Raw genomic sequence first — 25636 nt, 5'->3', positions numbered from 1 at the left:
CAACAGAAGAGTGGGGGGGCAAAGAACAAAGAAGAAATAGCTTAAAAACACAAAAACAAGTGGCATTTGCCTACCAGGCCTCATCATATTTGCTTGTTAGTTCTGAAACTATATTTTGTGCTCCATTCATTTCCTTTGTAAAGAAAATTGCTCCCTGCAATATTTCCTCTCCTCCAGTGGCATGTGCAACTGTAGTGAGACCTCTGAACATTTTCTGGGGGCTGAGGTGATCAGCAGAGGAACTTCTATATTAAACAATGGTATTTTAGCAAGAAAGGGGCAAGTTAAGGACCTATTGGCTGATGGAGCTCTGAACTGTTTTTCTTTGGCCAATTTACAGCTCGCCCGTTAACGTTACATTCGTGTTGGCTTGTTCTGAACATTTAATTTCTTTACTAGACATTAGGAAAACTGAACAGACATCTCAGGGATGATCTTATGATCTGCACAAACTAGCTCTTGAGAAGTCAAAGGGGAGATGTGGCCATGAGGTGTCTCCCCTCTAGTTCAACTGTGGAAACAGGAGGCACTGATTGGTCCAGGCTCGGCATTAAGGCACTGGTACAGCTCTCTCTGGCGCCACAAGCAGACACTTGTCTGGCTTCAGGGTCAGCCCTAATCAGAATGTAGATGCTGCCTCAACCCGCAAATGTTCAGCTCTTGTGATTTTATTGACAGTCTCTTGATATCTGGTGTTTTCTTAAAGCCCCAGCTCCTGATGTTAAGTGTTTACGGGAGAATCTCAGCCTCCATTAAAAAAAAAACATCCTAGGTTTCTAGCCCTCATAATTGTGGAGAAAAGGTTGAAAACATGTCCCCGAAATACCCCAAACCCAGAAGGCATATAATAAGAACCCCATTTACTTGTAAATCTCATGATTCGTTGCAGGCCTGACCCAGGATGTCTGGCTACCTGGGGTTGGCAATATCATTATGATTGTTATCTGCATGGAGGTAGCACCTAGAAGCCCCTGTCTCTATGGTGCCAGGTGCTGTACAAACTGAGAACAAGACAGCAATCACTGCTCCAAAGTTCTTACAACCTAAATAGAAGACAAGAGAGAATGGGTAGACAGAAAGATGGACTGACCATGGGAGCACAAGGAAACAATGAGATAACATTGGTCGGCATTGTAGTCCGTGGTCTCAATACTGCAACTTACCCTAGCTCCGATTCTCTTCTCTCTGAAACCAATACAAATCATAACTCCACTGACATCACCTGACCCATACTGGGGTAAAGCACAAAGAATACATCCACACTGCAGCTGGGCGTGTGCTCCTCAGCACCAGTAGACAGACTCTGATTGAGCTAGTATGCTAAAAACAGAAGTGCAGCTGGGGATAGCACAGGTGTCTGCTTAGGCTAGTTGCTCAGGTGTGTACCCAGGGGATTCAGGCAGGTTTGTATTCAGGCAGCAAGCCCAAGCTGCTGCCCCTGATTCCCCCAGCTACACTGCTATTTTTAGCACACTAGCTTGAGCAGAGCTTGCATGTCCGTCTGCTCACACTAGGAAGCAGTCACACTCCCAGCTGCAGTGTAGATGTACTCAAAGAAATCAGATCTTGTGCTTGCTTCTCCACTTCCAAAACAGGGCTAAAGGCACCTGCCCTGTAGTAATCCCTGCGATTACAGCGAACCATCATGCACAACAACATAGATTTTATTTCAGCAGAGAGAAACCCAACTGCTGGGGTCTTCATTATTCCTTCCAGTTACACATATGCACAAGAAGGCTCTTTGCCTTTTACATGCTCTAGCTGCATCAGTTTCTGTGATTTCTCCCTCCAGTTCCTTGATGCTGACTGATACTTTCTGACAGAGGATGTAATTCAAGTGCTGGCACTCCTGTGCCATCCATCAACTTGTTTTTAAGAAAAATGCCTTTAAAAAAACAAAAAACAAAAAACACACAACACACAACTTGCAGGCATAATGCTGGGGAAGCTTCATGTTTTAATCCACAGTGATATCAGCCACGGATGTGAGGTGTGATGAGAAATTAAACATGCAAATGAACTCATTCACAAATTGAGGCTACATTCATATGCATGTGCTTAGTGCACAGGCATACCAGAAATAGCTCCCCAAATGGGATCAAGCCATGGGAATGGCAGTGTTTTCGAGGCAATGGAAACAACCAGGGTAGGTTGATAGAAGGGTGTCTTCCTTCTCAAAAAGCCATGTCAGCCACCATGCAACAGATTCTTTACAATCTACATCCCATCTTTGCTGCTAGTTGTCCTTCAAATATCATACATTTCCAGCAGCAGACAGGAAATAATAAAAATAAACATCCGGCTACCTCAGAGGAATATCGTGAGCCTTAATTACTTGATATTTGCAACGTGCTATATAAGTGCTAGGCATCATCTGCACTCAACAGATGGAGAAATAGACTCAGAGGGTCTTGTCTACACTGCAATGTCAGCACAGGGTGAGCAGACCCTGGGTTTGTTAACCTAGGGCTTGAGCATCTACTCTCATGTGCAACCCCAGACAAGGAATTGTTGAACCTGGGGCTCCAGTATTTACACTGCATTATGTGAACCTGAGGTCCAACCACTCCTATATTCTAATACCCTCTCAAAATGTGGCTACACTAGCCCTTTCGGAAAACTTGACTCTCCTCCAAAATTGACTGTCCACAGGACAAAGTCGGCTCATGGTACTATGGGATACTTTTGGTGGACTCCCAGTGCACAAGTCCAGCAGGGCTGCATCTATGCTGCAAAGCAATAGGGCTTGAACCCCGGGACCCTGCCTTGACTCAAGACTCGGACCCTCCACTCCCATGGGATCCTGGAACTATGGGTGAGTGCGATTTGTGTGTAGACATAAGGAGGTCAGGCTTGAGTCTGAATTCTAACCCTGGTCTTACACTGCAGAGCAGACGTATCCAGCGAGGCTAAAGTGACCAGTCCCAGGGCAGAGAGCTAGTCCACAGTAAAGTCAGTCATAGAACACAGGCAGCTCCTGCCTCCCAATCCTGTGCTCAAACCCCAAGCTTGACTATCCAGATGAGACATGTAGCCAATAAGTTAAAATATCACTGGACTCTCCAGCGACTTTTCCCCATCATTGTCTGTAACAAATGCGGGGAGTTTCAGAATACAGACCTAGTGCCATGGGGCCCCAACCTCAATGCTGTCTAGGGCTCTATAAACAACAACATGGCTCTGAGAGTATCTGAAGCTTAGTTTAAACCCTGCCTTCATTCCTGATCTGCTTTGCCCATTACAAAAAGGAATATAACAGGCCAAATTCTGATCCCAGTTGCATGGTAGAAATCCAGTGCAACTCTAGTGGAGTCACACTAAGCTAAACCACAGCAGAATTTGGCCAATTCACTTTTTCTTTCCAAGCCATAAGGATCTTCTTGATTAAAGTTTTATGAAAATATTGATAGATTTCACCTTCCAAAACTTTTAATCCAAAAACAAAAATCCAGCCTAAACAATGGTAGCAACTCTCTTGCTAATGCACTGGAGTGAATTGGAAACAAACACCTGTAGAGTATCAACAAACTAAATGGCTGAGTCTATTTAACCACTGTCCCTTTGTTTGATTAAAGAAACAATCCTTTTGCCTAGTTTCTGCATCCAACGCTTTTCAGCAATGCAGAGTAGCAGAGGCTACTGCTGCTCGAGTACGCATATTGCACACTGCTTAACCATAGCCTTCCTCGCGCCGCATATTAAGCAATGAAGAGCCCTATTAGAGCAGAAGGGTAGGGCAGCAGTGGTCAGTTTATACCTGTCCTGAAATGAAGTTGTCAACTGCTCAGTGCTGCCCAGGGCAAGGCTGCAAAACTATACAAACATTTTACAGAGCGAGAACTCAATGGATATATTAGATTGAGAAACAACAGCATGGATGACCAGTGCCCCAGTCAAGAATTGAAGCATCTGAAAGTCAATTCTTCTTTTACTATTAGCTAGTACAGCACCTAGCACAACAGGGCCCTGACCCTTGATTGGATTCCCAGGAGCTACCTTAATGCAATTAATAGTAATCGTGACCCTCCGTGGCAGTCAGTGTCTGCTACACACATTTTTCATACTGAAAAATGTGTGTCGCATCCAGGGCTCACCACAGCACAGCCATTCTGTTTCCAAATGTTGTAGGAAGGTGAATTTGTTCTGATAGCCCCAGTCATAAGCAGGAAAAGGAAATCAGTCTATATAAGATGAGAATCAAGACAGACATCCACCTTGAACTCACACTAAATTCCAAAATTTTGACCATCTGAATAATGTCATTAATTTTGTCCCACATGCTTCTAATTTTCACCCACCCCTGCACTTCCAAATTCTGGTTAGGAGTGGAAATATTGCATTAGCACAAAAAAGGCCCTTTTTGGGTTTGCAACCCAGCTGATGCAGTGGAAATCTCTCACAAGAAAGTGTGTCCTCATAATACTTCTAGACAATTTCTAGACCCAAGAAATTCAGCTAAGTCTCCGGAGATTTGGGTGGAACACATCCAAATACTGTGTGGCTTGTCCAAACTCCATCACCTCTATGGACCATTTGAGCCATCATGTGCAAAGCACCCAACTGCTGAAGAACCCAGAGCTCGCTAACAGCAGACACAGGATTGAGCCTTTTAGAACAGAGCGTAAGCAGCTTCAAGAAGCAACTTCAGATCTGCCAAGCGCTTTATCTAGGCTTTAATCAGTTCTCTGGGCTGTTTCTGAAAAAATAAATGGGTTGTTTCTGTTAAAAGCTCTGTAGTTGGCAGAAATAATCACCACCACCTGGCCCACCACTTCTCAACTATTGATTCGCTGTGATGGCTAACGCCTTGACTGTTTATACAGTGTAGATGTAGCCAAAAAAGGGAACACGAATAACCACGCAGACTCAAACCTGACCCATAAACAAAGTGAGGTTTCAGTTTTGCACAGCAGAATTTTGGTATTTTAAAACCAAAACAAGGAGTTCTTTGGATAAAGTTTCCATTTCATCTCAAGTGTCAAAGTTCAGAGGTTTCAGATCCACCTTCTGGTTTTGGCACATCTTCATCTGTGTCCTCCAAGCAAGAACACAAGTTTATTTCGTTGATTACTGGCATAACAGTTAAAAACATTACCTAAGGTAGGGGATATGATACTATCTGAAGCCCAAAGTGCGACTCAGATATAGTTATTCCCCAGGTACGACACAGACACAGTTAATTTGCAGAGAGAGATTTAATAAAAAAGTTCAAAAGAAGCTAGTGGCTGCTGGGAATAAAAGAGCAGTGCACAACCTAACCCTAAGAACCCACAGCCTGGATCAATGCTGCCAGCTGCCCACAAGTCCAGAGAACGGGGGCCTATTCTAAATAAAGACCACATGGGAGAGCATTTGTTTTCCTGTTTGTTTTACTGCCAGTATGGGAAATCTCATAGTTCTCTGTAATAGCTTCTTGGATCTCACACTTTGGAATCCCCTGGAGTAGACAAGCCTGCTTCTTTGGCATTCACTTCTGCGGGAACGCTGTATCACTGTCTAAGGACACAATACGGTTTTCCTCTTTGTAGTCAGCGAGAGCTCCAAGCCCCTTCCATGTTCACAGCACAGCATGTACTCACTCTACCACCCAGCAACTTAGCTCTTAAGATTTCCCCCCTCCTGCCACACCCCACCAATGCCACAGGGACCTCCCTAGCTCTGGCTGGTAGGGCCTATAATCTGAACCCTCCCATCTTGCTCCTAGGACATTTCTCTCCCCTTCAGACCCCACGAATGCTACAGAAACACTGGACTGTGGATTTTGTGACAGCAGCCTGTGTAATAGATGGTCAAGAAAGCACCTTGAGACAGAAGCCATGGGCAGCTCCATTACAGAGATCTTTTCAGTTCTATTCTCCATATACACATGCACAGAGCTGGCCTATTTTATATTTGATAGACACAAGGAAGGCTGCCTACAACATACACACAGTCCCACTGTTCTGAGAATGAGGAAGCAGAACACCCTTTTGTAGCTGTCTCATGTTTTCTGTTTTACTACCCTGGTCATTCTCTGAAAGGGCCTCTGTTCAGAGGCACCCCTACATCTCAAGGCACTGTCTCCTCGGCTTCTCTCTGTTACTCCAGGACATTTTGCTACAGCTCGTTCCCCACTACAGGCATCCTCCTCTCACCTGTCCACAGTCACAGTGTGGACAAAACCTTCAGCTACGTCTAGATTAGAAAACAGACCTATTTTCCTCAGCTAGACAAGGCCTTAGAGAGAAAAAGGAACCACAATCACAAGGTGCCTCTGGCTCATGGAGTCCAACAGGCTAACTCATATGCAACAGAATCTGGCCATGGTCAGTTAGGGTAAAGTGAGGACCAAAAAATACACAAAGTCAAGCCAATCGGGCATCAATGCAGGCTCACACTGATAGCAGTGTGTGCCTCAGTGTTATAAAACCACTCAGCCTAGCCCCAGGCTATCTAACCCTGCCAGCTTTTGCATTCACTTGCAATGGAGTCTGAAATTCTATGAGGAGACATCGCATTCTTCCTGTGAAAAACCAACTGGCCGGCCAGCCAATCTCCTTTTTTTTGCTAAAAACATACATCAGAACACAGTCCTCAGTAAGAGGGGGACAAGGTCAGACCACAGGGCCATCTAATGCGCTGCCTCTAAGGGCTTTACGATTCCTTCAGAGAGGCAAGAATCTCGGCTTTGAAACTAGCTGTGAAAATGCATGCTGAGAGTAGAGAGTGAGCAAAGCTCCAACTCAGAAAGAGACAGCTACCCATGGCCAACATTTCCAAGGGCAAAATTACAGTGTGTGGGAATTACAGATCTGCAGACAAACCAGCAATCTGTGAGGAATTCAAGTCACCAGGAGAATCAAATTAGGACCACAATGATAACAGAATTAGACACAGTCTACTTTTAACCCCATCTCTATTTTTAAGATTTTTTTTAAAGGGATTCTGTTTGTTTGTTGTTGCGTTGTTAAAGATTCTGTGAAATTGGGCAGAGAACAACTATTCTGAACCAACCTCCCCCATAATCTGCTCTCATTATTTGGGCTGTGTGAAATTATCTCCACATGTCATTTAAAATACTGACCGCCAAAGTCCAGAGTCATGCTACAAAGAGAAAACTGCGTGATCAAGTAACCCTATATGGCCTCTGTCAACACACGAGCTAAGAGGGATGGTGGCTGTGGCATGTGCAGAGAATATCTTGCCTTCTTAAGGGTTTTTCCCAGTGGAGGACAGGAAGGGACATGACAAGAGATAGAATCCCTGTCTTCCTCTCAACGAAAGCCTGATGGACTGCACTAAAGGAACTACTCACATCCACATTAAAGCTTCCTAGCAACTATTCTTGTTAGTGCCAGTAATCAGTGGAACAGTTCATGTGAGCAGCACAGAAACTGAAACCTGGACGACCGAGATCAGAGGCTCATTTGCTAGATGTAATATTGGGAAATACTGGGCTTTCCCAGCAGATGTGCAAAATGCCCTCGTGCGGAGGTGAGGTGGGGTGCTCTCGTGCCAGTTCTATCACTCAGAGTGGTTGTATACGCACTGGGTCTCTCAAGCACCAGCTGCCACACAAATCCTCTACTGATGCTGATTTGGACATCTGGCTGGATATTTTTCTAGTGTCTGAACAAGGCGTTCTGTAAGTTAATTTAGTAACGGTGAAGGTGATTTTCTGGTAGTCTAAGAAAACAAAGTTCTTAATTTATCCACAAAGAAATACAGCAAGAGCGGTAGCACATACAAGCTTCCCCTACACTGCTCGATCAGCATGCGTCAACTCTGACCAGAGAAGACAGCCCTCCAAGATTGAAGAGTAGGTCAACCTCCCTGGCCCATTGAAGCTTTGGCCCTTCTGAGCAACCTGCCAAGACTCAAATGAGAAAATGCCACCTAAAACAAAGACCCAAACTATGGGGCACAAAACAATCATTCATGCAGTAAACTTAAAGTACTGTGGGATTTGTCCAGTTGCCCTTATAACTTAATTTTCACAATGTTTTGGGGCTAATGTAAATAATTTTCAACAGAAGTGAGAAGACACCAAATCTGCAAGGAACATAAGGAACTTTGGGACTAAAATGAAAGAAATCCCTTGCAATGAGGGACATTTGAAAGGTATGTCTCCAAGATCAATAAGTTCACCAATTAGTACCAACTGAGGCAGCAGTTTCAGCTTTCCGTAATGAATTCACAGCCTAGGTGAAATGAGTTTGGTGGTCTCTGTCTATAAGGACATTAGATACTACAGCGATGACCATGGTATAAGAACCAATAAAGAATAGAATGCAGCAACACTGGCTGTTACCAACCTGGGACCGGACTGAACTAAGAATCTTTAGTGTTTCATCTCCTACTGCCAGTTCCACGAGCCACCTGATCCCCTTGCACAATTATCTGACTCTTCCACTCCTAGTGGGATGGGCCTTTCTTTAGCTACAGATCTAATATAAACCATGTACTGTTGCCCTCTGCAGCTCTCAGCACATTCACTAGCAAGATTCCTCAGCCAGGAATTGGACAAAATATCATTAATGTTTGTGGACCAAAACAAGCATCACACCAGTGGGAAACTTGAAAGAAAACACAATGTGTCTCAAATGAGGCAGAGAGAAGAGAAACAGGGAGGACACTTACCAGTGGGGGCTGCTGGCACATGAGACCAGATCAGTAGCAGGTGCAGATGATGAAATCTATATGTAATTTCTAGGGGGCCAACTTCCTAACAGGGAACTCAACTCTTTTCCACTGATGCTTGGGCCACTGTTTACTTTAAAATCTGGCAGCTGTGTAATTAAATAAAAAAAAATTAAAAAACAAGTGCCCTATAAGCACCCATGCTGAACGTGAAGCATGCACATGCAGCTTCAGCAGCAGGGATTCTGAGCAACAGTCACAGCAAAATTACAAGGGGTACCCCACAGCCGACATGGCATGATAATTTGCTAGGCAAAAAATGACTTGCCTTCTGCTCAGCAAACCACATGCTGCACAGCAATTTCAGTTGCACAGACATGCTCCCAATTTTAAAGGGAAACTGGTCTTTTGTCTTAAAAAACGAAAACAAAACAATGAGATTCCGCAGTCCGTCCGTCCCCCACACACATCCCATCTAATCCTTAAGACTTGCAGGTTCAAAATGGCCATCGTGAATTACCCAAAGACTGGATCCTGAGGATGTTGCTACAAAAGAGAGGAAGTGCTGCATTTCCTCTTATTAGTGTTATGTCCTTTAAATCAGCCTACTAAGGATCCTGCATATACTTACATGTGTGTAGAGTATTACCCATATGTGTAGAGTTATGTATGTGTATAACTGTTTACAGCATCAGGACTTTAGACATGGCCTTAGCACTTTCATTGGCAATGTCTTGTTTTGCTGAAGGTCTACAGAGGACCAACTAACCCTGTGCAGAGCACCCCCGCCCTGCAGGCACTACATCTCCTGGCAAACTGGGATGGATTATTTGGGATACTTATATATACACACATACAGAGGTACCTGCCCAAATATACATATACAGAAGTTCCACCCAAGATAATACCATCCAGCATTAAACCCAGGAATATCTCTAAGGAAGAAAGTTGTTGTTGCTAAGTAGGTTAGGCATATTTTTTAAAACTATTTTAAAATTGTCAAGACACTCCCCCTATCCAAGTCTAAATTATACATTCTAAATTATATATATTAATATCTAAAGTATATAATTATAAGAAATGGATATAATTATATTTTAAAACCACCACACTTTCACAAAGGTATTTTTAAAAATAGAAACTTTCTGCATGATTACAACACAACTTCTAGGTCTGCTGCCTCGAAGCTGGACAGCTCACAGAGGCAACTAGAGTCAACACATTCTATTTCCAGGACAGGAAGCTGCAAATGTATTACAGGGAATATCATTCACAATGAGGATGACAAACAAGGAAGTAAATACACTAGGGTCTTAATGCAGGGAAAACATTTTGACAGTCCTCCCACAAAAAGTGGCAAAACTGAGTTGCCATTAAAGAAGTCAGTATAGAAAGAACTGTTATAGCAAAGCTCATACAAACAATGGAAAGTTTGGGGTTTTTTAATATACAGAGCATTTGACAAGTGTCCCTGTAAGTAAGAATTCATGGCCAAAATGGTGATTAATAAAATTAACAGTTAAATTATCTCAGTCCAGTGCCTAGTGAACTGATGTCCACATCACAGCTGATGCTACTTGGTACTTTTGTCAGGCTCTGCAGAGAGACCAGAAAGTAAAGGGCTATGGAGACTGAACTCTTCTCATTGCTAGGCTTTGTCTACATTCACCATTGTACCCACCATTGCTATCACAGGTACAGCTAGAGTTAACACTGGTGTAAATGGCCTCTCCAGCTCAGGGGTGGAACACACAAAGGGGAGAAGGAATGAAGAAGCTTGTAGCTCCATTGCAAATGCCAGGCATGTTTGATGGGTCTTCTGCTTGGTCAATCTCCAGGGCATTCGGTCCACCACATTGTAAGGTTTAAAAATCAATAATTTTATAATTGTGTATAGGAAAAAACAAATATTTTATAATGATCTACCAACTGTAACAAGGAAGTTTAATTAATCAGATACATCAGGATTTAGTGGATGCACCTGAGGGCCAAGAAAACTTTATCTATGGACTCATACAGTCCTCATCAGAATATTACCTGAGCACCTGGCTCCTAATCTTGGCTCTACCCCTCATTTGCTGCAGGCAAGTAAATGGGGAGAGCAGCTCACGGGGATGTAAGAAATGATTAGTTGACATTGGCACCATGCTCTGACGATATAAAGAAAAGCACTATTTGAAAGTGCTAAGTATTAATGATGAAGAGTCAGTTTTAAATTGTAAAGGCAAATTTTAAAAAGTGAAAACATTCAGTGTAAAATAGAAGCTGCTTGCCTCTCCTTTCCCCCAGGCTATTATCCATATCCCCAGCTACCAGCACAATATCACACAGCTACAGTTTAAAGCCAATTATTTAATTAGCTTAATCATGATTAGAAAAAACATTAAGATATGAACAGTTGCCAAATGAGGGCCTGATTCAGCAAAGCATTTACACGTTTAACTTTAAGCATGTGAGTAAAACTCTCCTTGTTTAGCAAAGCACTTAAGTATGTGCTGAAGTACTTTACTCAGTCAGGGCCTGAGAGACTACGCAGCCCTTGCAAGGTCACTGTATCATAGGTAGGCTTTCGTTGGGAATAAGCACCCAGAAGTATGGCTGTTTGCCTGCCTTGGATGTAAAACTCTTTCAGTCCACATGCGATATCGACAGAGACATTAAGATTTATTCTTTGGCCAAGGAAGACTCCCCACCTCGCTAGTATGACCAGTTCCCATGAGCTCAGAGCTTGATTTTAAAAAAGATTCCTCTTGACTTCAAGAGTCTGCTCCAAAGCTTGTTGAAAAACTGTACTCCAGATCCCAGAACTGATCACTGTCCCTAAGCCCATGAACCAACTGCTAGAGCAAGTATCAGAGGGGTAGCCATGTTAGTCTGGATCTGTAAAAAGCAACAAAGAGTCCTGTGGCACCTTATAGACTAACAGACAAAGTGGGTATTCACCCACAAAAGCTTATGCTCCAATACATCTGTTAGTCTACAAGGTGCCACAGGACTCTTTGTTGCTAGAGCAAGGGATCTCTAACTGGGGGTCAGGACCCCTCAGAGGGTCGCAAAGTTATTACATGGGGGGTTGCAAGCTATTAGCCTCCACCCCAAACCCCGCTTTGCCTCCATCATTTATAATGGTGTTGAATATATAAAAAAGTGTTTTTAATTTATAAGGCGGGGGGGTCGCATTCAGAGGCTTGCTATATGAAAGGGGTCACCAGTACAGAAATCTGAGAACCACTGTGCAAGAGGATGTTCACCTATGCCAAGTTCCAGCCTGCTGAGGAATAAAATGTGCGAATTAAAAGCCTCCATAAATACAGGTTTTATGATGGAAATGGTGCACAACCCTGAACTACAGTGGTGCTACTAAGGCACAGCTATAATGAAATAGGCGAGAGAAGTAATCTCATTTATTTTATTGCTTTTTCATTTCTGCTGTACACTTCAAAGCACTCCACAGAGCTGGCATTCTACAGTACTCTAAGTGCTAGGGAACTGTTACAAATGTCTCATGAATATCTGGTGCCTGAATAAATACAAAAATTTAAAATTAAATTAACAGAGATGGTAGATGAATTACAGGTACCCATACCCAAAATGCCAACTACTCCACACAAGTGTGGGGGATAATAACGTATTGTGTTGGTGCAAGTGCATGTTTTATTTTACTAGTCCCAGATCATGCAGTCCTTACTACTATGCCATATGCCCTTCAGTCTGATTTTGGCTTCAGTACAGGAATTATTGTTATCCATCACTCTGACAGGTCGGATTGATGATTTGGAAATTCCTTCCTGGTAGGACCGTAACTATTTATGGACCTTGTACACAGGTGCAGATGCAAATATTACAGTTTGGCTTCTCTTATACAAAAGAGGATCACAATAATTCTGTGCCTTGCAATAACACTTATTTTTCTGACTTTAAGCATCATAAGCAGCATGGCAGAAAGTTGATTAGCAAAAGCCCAATATGTGCTGCATGCTAGCAAGAGTATCCAAAATAAATAGCTCGCAACGAGCAATTTAGGATTTCCTTTACCATGTGAAAGGAGAGGCAAGGTAAAGAAGCGATTTGAATATGTTCTATCTCTGAGTTTAAAATAAGGGCATTGTCAGACATTTCTCATTACTAGAATATAATCAGTGTTTATACCCTCTGAAAAGGAGCATCCAATTCAGGGGTGTGTTTTGTGCATCAGGGAAATCAGGGTATTATGATAACAGACACAAAGTCTAAACATAGTGGGCGCAATTCTCCTCCCATTTAGACCAATTTTAATATTCGAGTTGCCTTCAATGGTTATTTTTAATTTACACCAGTTAGAAGAAAATCAGAGCCAATTTATTTTGGACAAAAATCATTTCACACTGAAAATATAAGTCATTTCAGATGTTAAGATTTGCAATGTGAAAATGGTTATTTTGTTTAAAAACCTTGCGGAGCAAGAATTCAGTCAAAATAGAAAAACTAAACATGAGATTTTAGTAATGACAACATTTTTGTTAACTCTTACACTATTCACTATGACCTCAATTCAGCAACACACTTAACTTTACGCACCTGGTAGTCCTATTGAAGTCAAAGGGACTATTCACATGCTTAAAATTAAATGCAAGTTTAAGTGTTTTGCTGAAACAGGACTCATGGCCAATATTTAGATGGAACAATTTCTCTCTGTCTTAATTTCTCTCTTTGTCTTCAATCTTACGATGTTGCAACAACACATTCTTTCCGCTTTCCCATCCTGCAATCATGGAAATCTGACAGAGACCAAGAATGGAATAATCAGGAAACTTGTTGTTCAGTTCTCAGTGGAACACAGTTCAAATCTAAACACTACAGCTGAGGGCCATAAGTAGCATCTGAGAGATGACTCTGTGACGTTCCTGCATACGTATATAAGATTACCCTGAACATTAGTCAGCAGTGTTGGCTGCTAGGAAAAAAAATCAAGAATATTTATAAATGCATTAAAATTAGTGAGGTGGCTGTGGCAGTATTAGAAAGTTAACAGCCTAAAAGCAAAGGGGTGTGGGGGGAATGCATCAAAGAGCTTTAGGGCGTTTGTGTTGTATTTCCACAGGTAGCGCTGTTAACAGCATTGCAATGCCATGCTAATTATTATTTGTTTAGCACTGGCAACGTGCTAGGAATGGAACAGGATACAACACAGTCCTGGCCACGGAGAGTTTAAAACAGAGCTAGCTAACAGCATCCCTTGCCTGGCATTTCTTACAAATACCTGTTCAACTGATGGAGATTAAATAACTACAGGACTTGGTCAACCCATGTAAGACCAAGTTATCTAAACTTGCCTGATCAAGGCTGGCAGGCCTAAAATGGAACTTTTCAAACCTAAGTATCCTAAACAGAACACCCAAACACAGCTCAGATGTAACAAGGGAGGGTTATGTACCTGTATGGAGATTTCATGTTTGGGAACTGGATGTCCTGTTATAGCACTGATGTTTTGAAATTAGATGCCTTATTCAGGAAATATGAACAAGAAGAGCCTGGCCAGCTGCTAGTTCCCTGTGCAACTGTCCACATTACAGCACTATCTTCCCCATGGTGAACTCAAAGCAAGGGGTTACGCGAACAAATACAGAGATAGCCCAGCTCATTCCTGCAGCTTTGGAACAAATGGTGAAATAGACTGGTAAAAATTAAAGAAGGATTAAAAATCCATTCTGAATTATGATGGGCAAAATCCTCCTTTCAGATCCACACGCAAGTACTCTGTCTCATCAGCCCACTTTCCCTATAGGTGTAGCTCGCCCACTTATAGCAATGGCAGACAGGGAGAGCCTGGAATGCCCAGCTGGATACGAGAGGAGAGTTAACTTTAAACAGTATTGGACTGAACTCTGCAGACCTCACCCAGGGAAACTCCTGTGGACTTCAGTGAGAGTTTTATCTGAGTAGGGTCTCCATGGTTTCACCGATTCTTATTTTTTGCACAATCACCAAGTACATTAAATGGTGCTCACATAATAAATAGTTATTGGTAACCATTTACTTATAATAGGGATAACAAGAAGAACAGTCAGGCTAAGAAAAGTAAGCAGTTAACTGTGTTCTTTTAATTACATGATTATTAGCAGAAGCTTGAACAAAGAGCAAAACGGATTATAGCAGTTTTGGTTTAATGCAGCCTTTAAAAAAATCACCACCACATGCCAAGGCTAAAAGGATTATCGTTCCCGCATGCGGTTCTCTCGTTCTGTCGGCCAAGCTCTGAGCTGCTAGTGCAGCTATCCTCCCTGTAGCTTGCCCTCATCTTTTCCCTCTGCTGTTCTGTTCAGCCACTACAGTCACTAGCCTCCTTCTATAGAAATACAAAGACTGTGGGAAAGAATATTGTTCACCAACAATCAGAGGCTGGTGCACGTGGTCTTTAGAAGGCACAATTTAGCTCTTTTCCAGACTACAGCTGGATTTGGATTCCAATTTGTCTTCTTTTCTTTTTTTTTTTCCCCTTCTTTTATATTTAAAATTGCTTTGTGAATTTAGTGATGGTAGAAGCTGTCAGATTAAGAGCCCCGAAGAAGGATGATTGAAGCTAATTCCAAACCCCCACACTACATTACAACATATGCAGCAGCAGCCACACAATGTAACTATCTAAGCTACTACCATGGTCCTCAAGACTATAGTATCTAAGCGCTTCACAATCTTTAATGTAATTATCCTTTACACCCTGTGAGGCAGTGCTGTACTAGTATCACCATTTTACAGAGGGGAACAGCAGCAGAGAGAGTAAATGACTTGCCCAGGGTCACCCAGGATGTCTGTAGCGGAGCAGGATTTGAGCCTGAGTCTCCCACAGCCCAAACTAGAGTTTGAACCACTGGACCATGCTTCCTTTCACGAGCTTCTCACATTACCCTGCCAACATGCTCACTGCTGCCTTGGACGGACCACTTCTATAGAGGAGGAGGGTAAGTTTGGACTTTATGGCTCATTCTATCCTTGGACTCTCAGCTGAGGACTATTAATGAGAGTTCCCAGCAGTGCCAAATGTGGGACGGCTTTTGTGATATGAATAGCTGAACGCTGAGAGGTGGAATGAGAGCACCAGCTCATAGGCCATCACGCAGCGATCAGATGGAAAAACTTTCAAATCACTCCAGACCAGCGCTGGTGACCAAAGAGGTAAAATATTCTATATCCCATTAGCCATCCAATCTCCATCAGATTTTAACTTTCCTAAATTTGTGCTGCTGTAAGAACCAGAAGCATAGAAATAAATGTCCCCCTTCCTCTCAGCAAATTCACTGAAATAGCTGGTTGCATTAGATGTAGTTAGATCTCTCACCATGAATGGTCCTAGTGTAGATATTCAAATATCTCCATTGTTGATACTGGTATTTTCAAATGAAACATTACAATTCAGACTAAGAGGTTTTTAAAAATATCTTCCAATGTCATTACATGTATACATCACATTAGAAACTCACTGGAAAAAACAATTTGCCAAGATATTTGAGCACAGGATATTTATATAGCATGTATATCATTTATAGTCAAATATGATGAACAGACCCGGTCTTTGGAAAGTTAAGGTAGTACAGATCCATAATGCAACATTCCCAAACGAGTCTGAGGGTTGTTGTTTTTTTAAACTAGTACTACCTTCTCATTTGTACCTTTGTAACAGAGTCATACGATACTGTTTTAGGCTCACTAGACTCCCAGCATGCCGCGTAAAAGCAGTAGACCAACACTGGATAACAAATATCTTTAAATCACAAGTTGCTCAGCAGTATGGCAAAACCACTTCTAAAGATCTGAAGCAGGAACTATGACCTTTCATAAGAGGGAAGAGACACCATACTTTAACAATTTCTACTGAACTCAGCAGACTGCTAAGCTATGTGGTAAGCAATATCGTTACCTATGATGTGCAGCCTATATGCAATAATAGGAAATAAATGTATAATAACGAAAACACAAGTTGTCTGATGGAGTTTAACCCTGTCCATCTCAGCACTCCCCTAAGGTATGGTTATAAAGTTCCTACACTCTTGATCCCAAAAGTCTTTCCCACACGGTTTCCAGTACTGACGAATATAAGCACAGATTCTGTGTGCCTGATTATAATATCAAAGTATTCATAGGAACAAGATTATAAAGTATTTACCAGAATCTAACAGCCTTTTTACAAAAGGCTTTAGTCATTAAGTACAATAAAGTACATACTTTAATTCGTTGGGGGGGGGAGGGGGAAAGAAGCTAACTGACCAATCAATGAGCATATTGTAAAATGTATGAGAGTTAAAAAGACTGGCTATAACAACATAGATGCAGTTAGAATCTGGAAAACACAATTCATAGCGAAGAAAAATGCTTCCACAACACCTAACGTGACTTCACATTAAGTGTAAAAAGCTCTAGGCCAAATCCTGACAATTCACACTACAGCTGGTGCAATAGAATGTAGCTGGATATGCCAGAGACTGGGAATGGGTGACAGGGAATGGATCACTTGATGATTACCTGTTCTGTTCATTCCCTCTGGAGCACCTGGCATTGGCCACTGTCAGAAGACAGGAAACTAGGCTAGATGGACCTTTGGTCTGACCCAGTTTGGCCATTCTTATGTTCTTATAAAGCCCACCTCGTGTAAAAAATACTCTTCCATTGCAGGACAGGATGCCACTTCACATCTCTAGTCTTTGTGCTGCAGAATGCTTCTTATTGCTCTTGTCTGCAGTAGCAATATAGTCTCACTGCTGCTGGCATGCACTTAATTGTATAGAGCTTCCTGAATTTTGATTCAGTCGCAACCATTACCCAATCAAACCACTCCCCTTGTGGTCCTGTTGCACATTCCTGCCATGTTTGCCAGGTGTATCTCATGATCACCATGGTATGGTTGGGTAACAAGTTACGCACACTGCTGTCTGAACAAAGAGCTATGTGGCTATTTGCACCTTATTCTTTCCAACACACAGTTCCTCCCACAGCCAAACCTATGTTACAATAATGTTGAGTTTAGCTCAACAAAAGGTGGAAAATAAAGGTCTAAAGCTGCCACTCTATGCTTTCTTCACTCATACTATAAGCACTGAGCACAGTCTCATTGCAGGGATGTTCCAATCAGGGATTAAATGATTTATTTTTAATATTACATCTATTAGTTTGTTAACTGCATAAAGCTCTTTGGGAGCCTTCAGAATGAAATGTACAAAGTAAGATACTACAGAAAATGTGAATAGGTGACAAAGATCGATTGGCCTTTAATTCTCAAATGCAAGGACATTTAAGAATTAAAATGTTGAATCTTTCCAATCTTGTTAGCACAGCTTGTGCTGTCCTGAAGTAAACCTGACTTTCAAATTTCAGTGGCAATGTATACATATGTATTTAACTAGTGTCAAGAGTGGAGTTGGCAGCTGTTTGTTGTAACGAAAGACCGCGTCACTTCAGGATTATATAAATAATTAACACAAAAATGTGGTCAGACTTTATAATAGAAAGTGATATAAAAAATGAACTATCAAACTTAAACTTATAGCTCACACTGTGTCATGGAGGTATGCAATCTTCAAAGAATGTTGACCGCAAGAGTCAGAACTAGGATTCCAGTCCAGCCTCGACCTCAGGGGTTCTCAAACTGGGGGTCGTGAGGTTATTACATGGGGAGGTCACGAGCTGTCAGCCTCCACCCCAAACCCCGCTTTGCCTACAACATTTATAATGGTGTTAAATATATTTAAAAAGTGTTTTTAATTTATAAGGGGGGGGGTCACACTCAGAGGCTTGCTGTGTGAAAGGGGTCACCAATCAAAAAAGTTTGACAACCACTGCACTACCTCAAACTAGGTGTGTCACCTTGGGCAAACCACTTACTCTCTCTTTAACTCAGTTTCCCCGTCTGTAATGGAGACAATGACAGTGACCTAATTCACACAGGTGTTGGGAGATTCAATTAATATTTTAAAACATTATCCTTAAATGAAAGGTACTACAGAAATGCAAAGTACTACTGTTTAATTAGGAGGAGGTAAGAGATGACAATTATGATGAAGCAAGACTACTGCCATAGTCATCAATGGGAACAACAAAAGCTCATTTGTGACCTAATGGCAGAGCTGCATTCCAAGACTCTGAAGGTAACAGGACTTCCCCGAAACTTCACTAAAGAAGAGGATAAAGTCAGGTATCACCAAGACCTTTGGAATGCAACTCTGCAATGATGTCAGACTCACAGGTGATCTTTCATGGCTTCAAATTACCAGTTTCTCTCTTATTTCCTCATGATTTCCCTTCCTTACAGCTGCAACACCAACAGACCTTTTAAAAGAATAAAATTCTACTTCATGCAAAATCATCGGATCAGCCGTAACCCAGGTTGTCAGTATGCTTCATGATATTTTAAGACAGAATTTCAGAAAGTGATTTCCCTTAAAGTCAGTACTGTTCAGTACAGTGGTAATCAAGTTTTTTCATAACAGGAACCACCCGAGGAAACACCCTCCCATCTAGCTGAGACCCTCCCCTTCCATTTATCACTATGGAAAAAGAGTAGGTGGCTGCGATCTTCAGACCCATTTGTTACCCCCAGGTTTAGAACCCTGGTTTAGTGTGTATGTGTAGAACGTTACAGAAGATCCATCATCACCTGTACAGTAGTTTCCTTTAAACTTTTGGGATAAACTTTCTTAAACAGCAGGAAAAAAACAAACACACACACCACTCCACAGCAGTGGTCCAGATCCACCTCACAAGTGTACCACTAATTCCTATGGACTTCAAAAGGGAATTTTGAGTGCCCAAGGTTTGCAATATTGTGTCAAACTGCGGTTTACTGAATAGAGCACTGAACTGGGACCCAAGGCACCTGGATTCTGTTCCTGGTTCTGCTACTCACCTGCTGAGTGACCTTTGGCAAATCACTTCACCTCTATGCCTCAGTTTCCCCATCCGTAAAATGGGAATGATACTGACCTCCTTTGTAAAATGTTTTGAGACCTAGTCACAAAGCACTATTTAAGAGCTAGGTATTGCTACCTCTGGCCACATGAAAGACCTGCTAGAGTCTGCAAAGTACACAGAAACACATGCTATCTTGACTCATTTCAGCATCACCGGTACGATGAAACCAAAACTAACCAAGAAGAAACTGAGTGTGTGACTCAACATCCCCCCTCAAAAAATGCAAGAATACCAAAGAACTCAACTCACCATACTCAGTCTGACTATGCCTAGGCAGAACAGCATAAATGCAAGGAAATAAAAACAACAAATTTTTGTTGAGTCCATCACAGCCTTGAGGTGCAAGAAGTGCTAGGGATGGAGAGTCCTCTCTCTCACTTAAAATCTCCTTGCATTGATGGAATTCATGTTCTTTAATTTCTATGTGGTCAATTAGAATTATATGCAGACTATGTTGGGATTCACATTTTAAATATACTCCACATATTAACCCAATTCTTTATTGTATAAATACATATTTGCAAAACTTTAAACCATGTGTCTTAGCCTATAATGGGTGTGATAATCTGATTACTAAGTGAAAATATAGGGTCTTCCTTCAAAGCCAAATATTTTACATTATTCTTTCTAGGTAAAAAGAGGAACAATCTGAGCCAGAAACTAATTCTAGTCTGACATCTACTCTATAGCTTAAAATAAATCTCTGCTTCTGACTCAGTTTTCCCTTCCATAATGGAAATGCTTGACTCTCTCTTCATCGTATTGCAATAATTAATGTATATAAAGTGCTTTGAAGAGTTAAACAGCTACAAGCACTAATTATTACCTGGCTTGAGACACAAACTTGATTTTTGACCTAATAACTGGATTCATATACAAATATTTGTCACACTATTATGTAGTGTGTACCAGAGGTCTAACACACTAACATGTAGGTTTTCTTATAAAATAACTTATGGAAAATAGTTTTTGAAGTCAGTAGCCACACCATTTTTACTACCTCAGCTGTTTTATTGGATTGAATTAAAATATTCCATGTTCTGAATTAGCAATTTGCAAAATGTCATTTTGAAAAACAATTATCAAGTTAGAATACACCTGAAAAGCAGGGAAACTTTTTGCATTTTTGTATCTTAAAAAACCCTCCAAAACTCAGATAAGCAAAATCTGTCTCTTAAGCTAAAATGTTTACGTCAAGTACAGGACAACAGCTAAATTTACATCTGAGTTATCACTCAGCCCCTTCAAAACTAGCGGTCACTGCTGGAAATGATGAAAACCGTAGGGTCAAATACAGCGGTCAGCTTGCATTTACATTCTCTGTTTGGACAGACATTTCCTGGCCTTCCCACAAATGAAGATAGTCAATTTCTCCCTGTCAGAGGATCCCTTCCCTTTTTTCCTGCTGTCAGAAAAATCAGAATCGATGTCTCTTTACTGATCTACAGTGACCAATGGGTGAATATAATAACGAGCTCCCCCTTTATTTTCCTTTCAGTTCTACCTAGGGAAAACTAGTTTCCTGCAAAATAAGCAAAACCCTCAGTGCTTTTCAGCCTGCATCTTCTGTATCACAGGGATTTCAATTTTCTGTGCACAGAAATTACAGGAAATCACAGTGACATAAGAATAACCTGATATCTTTTGGCCTGATCCTGCAAGATACTGAGGATGATCAATGTCTTGCAGGATTGGGATATTAATTGTCAAACAGAAGGGAATCTCTTTTTAAAAAAAACAAGGTAGCGTAACAACTAACTTCCCTATCTAAACACACACAGTAAAATTTGAATTAATCTTGCATCCAAACAACAACATATTTTCCCAGTCTCCTTCAAACTTACACTGTTTTAAGGAAGTCTAAACAAAGATTTTTTTTTATTACTGTATATCCAGGTTTCTAAACATTAGGAATGCAAGTATATATAGATATTCATACATGCACAAACCTTATTTATAGCTCTGAAGACAGGATTATCAATATGGAAGACATTAAAATAAATATGATAGTATGTGTGTCAGTTTAATACCAACACACCTACTACATACCTAATTACAGAGTTCAATAAGCATTTTCCTCCCTGCTGTTACTGCCTGACAAGACTAAATGAAGAGTCCCTCCAGGGGCTATACAATAAACATTTTAAGACATATTTGTTCCTAAACCAGGCTTCACAGTAGTACTGATTGCTTGGGCACAAACTGCCGACTGCCCTTCATGAGATACAGCATGTAAAATGTATCTGAAGGAGCGCACAATTTTGAAATGTTTATCATCCCAGGGAAATACATGCTTTACAAAATACACTGTGGCTGTATCACTGCTTCTGCATGTCATTCTGTTACAAGCAAGCAAAATCCTAAGCCAGTCTCTTGTTCTGTTGTGTCACCTATTAGGGAATTCTGCACACAATTATTCTCTGCACATAAAGAATCCTCTCTGGTTAAGAGGAGAAGGGCGGCCTTCCCCTCCTCCTCCCACCATGAAATTACAGGTTTTCAATGACCCACCAAAAACAAAGTATAGGTGATTTGCTTCTGTGTGGTTTTTCCAAAGAAACAGGCAAGTAAATGCAATTCCAAGCCCTACATTTCAAAGTGCATTTTATCTGTCGGACAGCAGCTGCACCTGCCACCCAGGGCATTTTGTGTTATTCATGAATTTGTCAGCATTTCCCCCCATCAGTCCATGGTTTTACACACTGTGCGCGCACTGTCAGGAGAACAACAGCTTTCTTTAATGACTGAACATTTATGCTATCACTAAACCAAAGGAAAGAGTAATTTCTAGTTTCTACAGATATGTGCAATTAAGATAGCATAGGCAATAATAAGAGAGAATCAGCACAACAGGAGCTAACTACAACATATGGACCAGCTTTCACCTAGTGCTAAATTACTATAACTGAACCATCATGAAACTGGGATTTAATTCTTTATCATACTATTTGTCTTCTGACCTGTACTGGGAGAGATGAACCTCTCTGAATCACTGCTTATACATGTCCTGCCTAGTAAAGGATAGAGAGTTTTGTATAGAAGACAATTGTATTATAAGCATTTTCTTCCTATCCACTAGACAAGGAGGAGAGATTCCTGGTTTGCATCCTACTAGAATCGATTCCCTCCCTTTGAAAAGCATGCCTCCTGCGTCCCCAAGCATCACACGTTTGCAATACAAATGGCTCCTTGCTTCCAGGTGCTCTCAGAACCCTGCTAGGAGGGACGGTCACAAACCAGATCTCCTGGGAGTTTATCCTTTTGTATATTGCCATATAGCCCCAGAGCTGCATTTCCAGGAGCTGTGCTAACAGCCTGCGGTGGATGCTGAGCGGATGGAAGGCAGAACAGCTGGAGAGAGGGAGGAAAGGGGTGGAGGACAAATGGAAAAGCAGAGGGGTGAATGGAAGGGGCGGAGGGCTAGGATGGGAACACACAGGGAGAGAGAAATAGGCATGAGCGGGGAAGAACCGGGGCACGGGGGTGGCCAGGCTGGAGAAGCAGAGGGGTGCACGAGGGACCAGGCAGCCGCGTGGCGAGCTGGGGGGCCGAGGCCCTGCCCCTTACCTGCCACCGTGTACCTGTCCAGGTAGTTGAGCACGTTGCCCACGCTGAGGATGCCGGCGGCCGCTACCCGGGCCCTGCCCAGGCTGAGGGGCTTGTGGCGGGGGGCCAGGCGCTCGGGGCTCTTGCCCGCGGGCGGGGGGTTCATGCTGCCCGACAGGGTCTGCACCTCGCCCTCGGCGCTCCGGCCGCAGCAGCCCCGCTCGCCTTCCTCCTCTTCCTCCTCGTCCCCCGCTCGCAGCCGCCCGCTGCAGCCCGGGCTGCCGGCCGCGGAGCCGCCGCTCTCCAGGCACATCATGGGCTGCGGGAGGCAGCCGGGCAGGGAGGAGCCCGCTCGCTCCGCAGCGCGGCCGGGCAGAGACGCCAGCGGTGCAGGCTCAGCGCCGCATCCCGCAGCCGGCTCAGCAGCAGCCTCCTGCCTGCGGGACCGGCCGCCGCCAGCCTCTGACAGCGGGGCGTGAGCGGGCGGCCCCGCAGCCAGGCTCCGCCTCCGCCCGCCGGCCCCGCCTGACAGGAGCCCGGCGCGCACCTGGGCGCCCGCACCCTGCCCGGCTCCCCGGAGAGGGGACCTGCGTCCCGCACTCTGCCCGGCTCCCCCAGGGGAAACACGGATCCCCAGCACCCTGCCCGAGGGGACCCGCGTCCCCCGCACCCTGCCCGGCTCCCCGGAGAGGGGACCTGCGTCCCGCACCCTGCCCGGCTCCCCCAGGGGAAACACGGATCCCCCGCACCCTGCCCGAGGGGACCCGCGTCCCCCGCACCCTGCCCGGCTCCCCCGAGAGGGGACCTGCGTCCCGCACCCTGCCCGGCTCCCCGAGAGGAGACCCGGGTTCCCCACGCCCCGCACCCTGCCCGGCTCCCCCAGGGGAAACATGGATCCCCAGCACCCTGCCCGGCTCCCTCCGCCCCGCACCCTGCCCGGATCCCCAGCACCCTGCCCGAGGGGACCCGCGTCCCCCGCGCCCTGCCCGGCTCCCCCAAGAGGAGACCCCCGTTCCCCACGCCCTGCCCGGCTCCCCGAGAGGAGACCCGCGTCCCCCGCACCCTGCCCGGCTCCCCCAAGGGGAAACACGGATCCCCAGCACCCTGCCCGAGGGGATCCGCATAAACCGCACCTAGGCCGGTTCCCTCAAGGGGAAACACGGCTCCCCCGAGAGGGGACCTGCGTCCCGCACCCTGCCCGGCTCCCCCGCGGGAAACACAGATCCCCAGCACCCTGCCCCGCTCCCCCGAGAGGAGACCCGCGTTCCCCACACCCCGCACCCTGACCGGCTCCTCTAAGGGGAAACACAGATCCCCAGCATCCTGCCCGAGGGGACCAGCGTCCCCCGCACCCTGCCTGGCTCCCCTAAGGGGAAACACAGATCCCCCGCACCCTGCCCGGCTCCCCCGAGAGGAGACCCACGTTCCCCACGCCCCGCACCCTGCCCGGCTCCCCCCAGGGGAAACATGGCTCCCCAGCACCCTGCCCGGCTCCCCCCGCCCCGCACCCTGCCCAGATCCCCAGCACCCTGACTGGCTCCCCTAAGGGGAGACCCGGATCCCCAACACCCTGCCCAGGGACCTGCGGTCCTGCATCCTGCCCGGCTCCCCCGCACCCCACCTGGCTCCCCCGAGAGGAGACCCACGTTCCCCACACCCTGCCCGGCTCCCCGAGAGGAGACCCATGTTCCCCAGGCCCCGCACCCTGCCTGGCTCCGCCAAGGGGAAACACGGATCCACAGCACCCTGCCCGAGGGGACCCGCATCCCCTGCACCTTGGCCGGCTCCCCCAAGAGGAAACACGGATCCCCAGCACCCTGCCCGAGGGAACCCACATCCCCCGCACCTTGGCGGGCTCCCCAGAGAGGGGACCTGCGTCCTGCACCCTGCCCGGCTCCCCCAAGGGGAACCACAGCTCCCCCGAGAGGGGACCTGTGTCCCGCACCCTGCCCGGCTCCCCCGAGTGGAAACACAGATCCCCAGCACCCTGCCCAGCTCCCCCAAGAGCAGACCCACGTTCCCCACACCCCGCACCCTGCCTGGCTCTTCTAAGGGGAAACACAGATCTTCAGCATCCTGCCCGAGGGAACCCGTGTCCCCGGCACCCTGCCCAGCTCCCCTAAGAGGAAACACGGATCGCCCGCACCCTGCCCAGCTTCCCAGCGCCCTGCCCAGCTCCCCCGAGAGGAGACCCGCGTTCCCCATGCCCCGCACTCTGCCTGGCTCCCCCCAGGGGAAACATGGATCCCCAGCACCCTGCCCGAGGGGAAACATGGATCCCCTGCACCCCACCCGGCTCCCCCAAGGGGAAACACAGATCCCCTGCACCCCACACGGTTCCTCCAAGAGGGGAACTGTGTCCCACACCCTGCCCAGCGCCCCGACGGGAAATGCGTCCCCAGCGCACACCAGGCAGCCTGCCCCTCACAAGCAACCTCCCGCAGTTAGGCATCCAGGGAACCCAAACTCCCCTAGCGCACTGGGGAGCCCCATCCACAACGGAGCAGTCCGAGTGCCTACCCTGGACAGAGAG

The 25636-nt window shown here is 44.8% G+C and overlaps 1 protein-coding gene across 1 annotated transcript in view; it reads right to left on the bottom strand.

Moving 5' to 3' along the window:
- The window catches only part of LOC127037560 (sphingosine-1-phosphate transporter SPNS2-like), a 155833-nt gene extending 132414 nt beyond the window's left edge, over window positions 1-23419 (bottom strand). The window contains exon 1 of the mRNA XM_050929461.1: window positions 23125-23419. Coding sequence (XP_050785418.1) covers window positions 23125-23419 — 295 coding nt within the window. The remainder of the gene's footprint in view (window positions 1-23124) is intronic.
- Window positions 23420-25636: the final 2217 nt, after the last annotated feature.

The sequence above is a fragment of the Gopherus flavomarginatus genome, chromosome 19 (assembly GCF_025201925.1).
Source record: "Gopherus flavomarginatus isolate rGopFla2 chromosome 19, rGopFla2.mat.asm, whole genome shotgun sequence".
Classification (NCBI taxonomy): Eukaryota; Metazoa; Chordata; order Testudines; family Testudinidae; genus Gopherus; species Gopherus flavomarginatus.
Note: the sequence above shows the minus strand (reverse complement) of the source record. Positions and strands in the feature narration are given on the sequence as shown.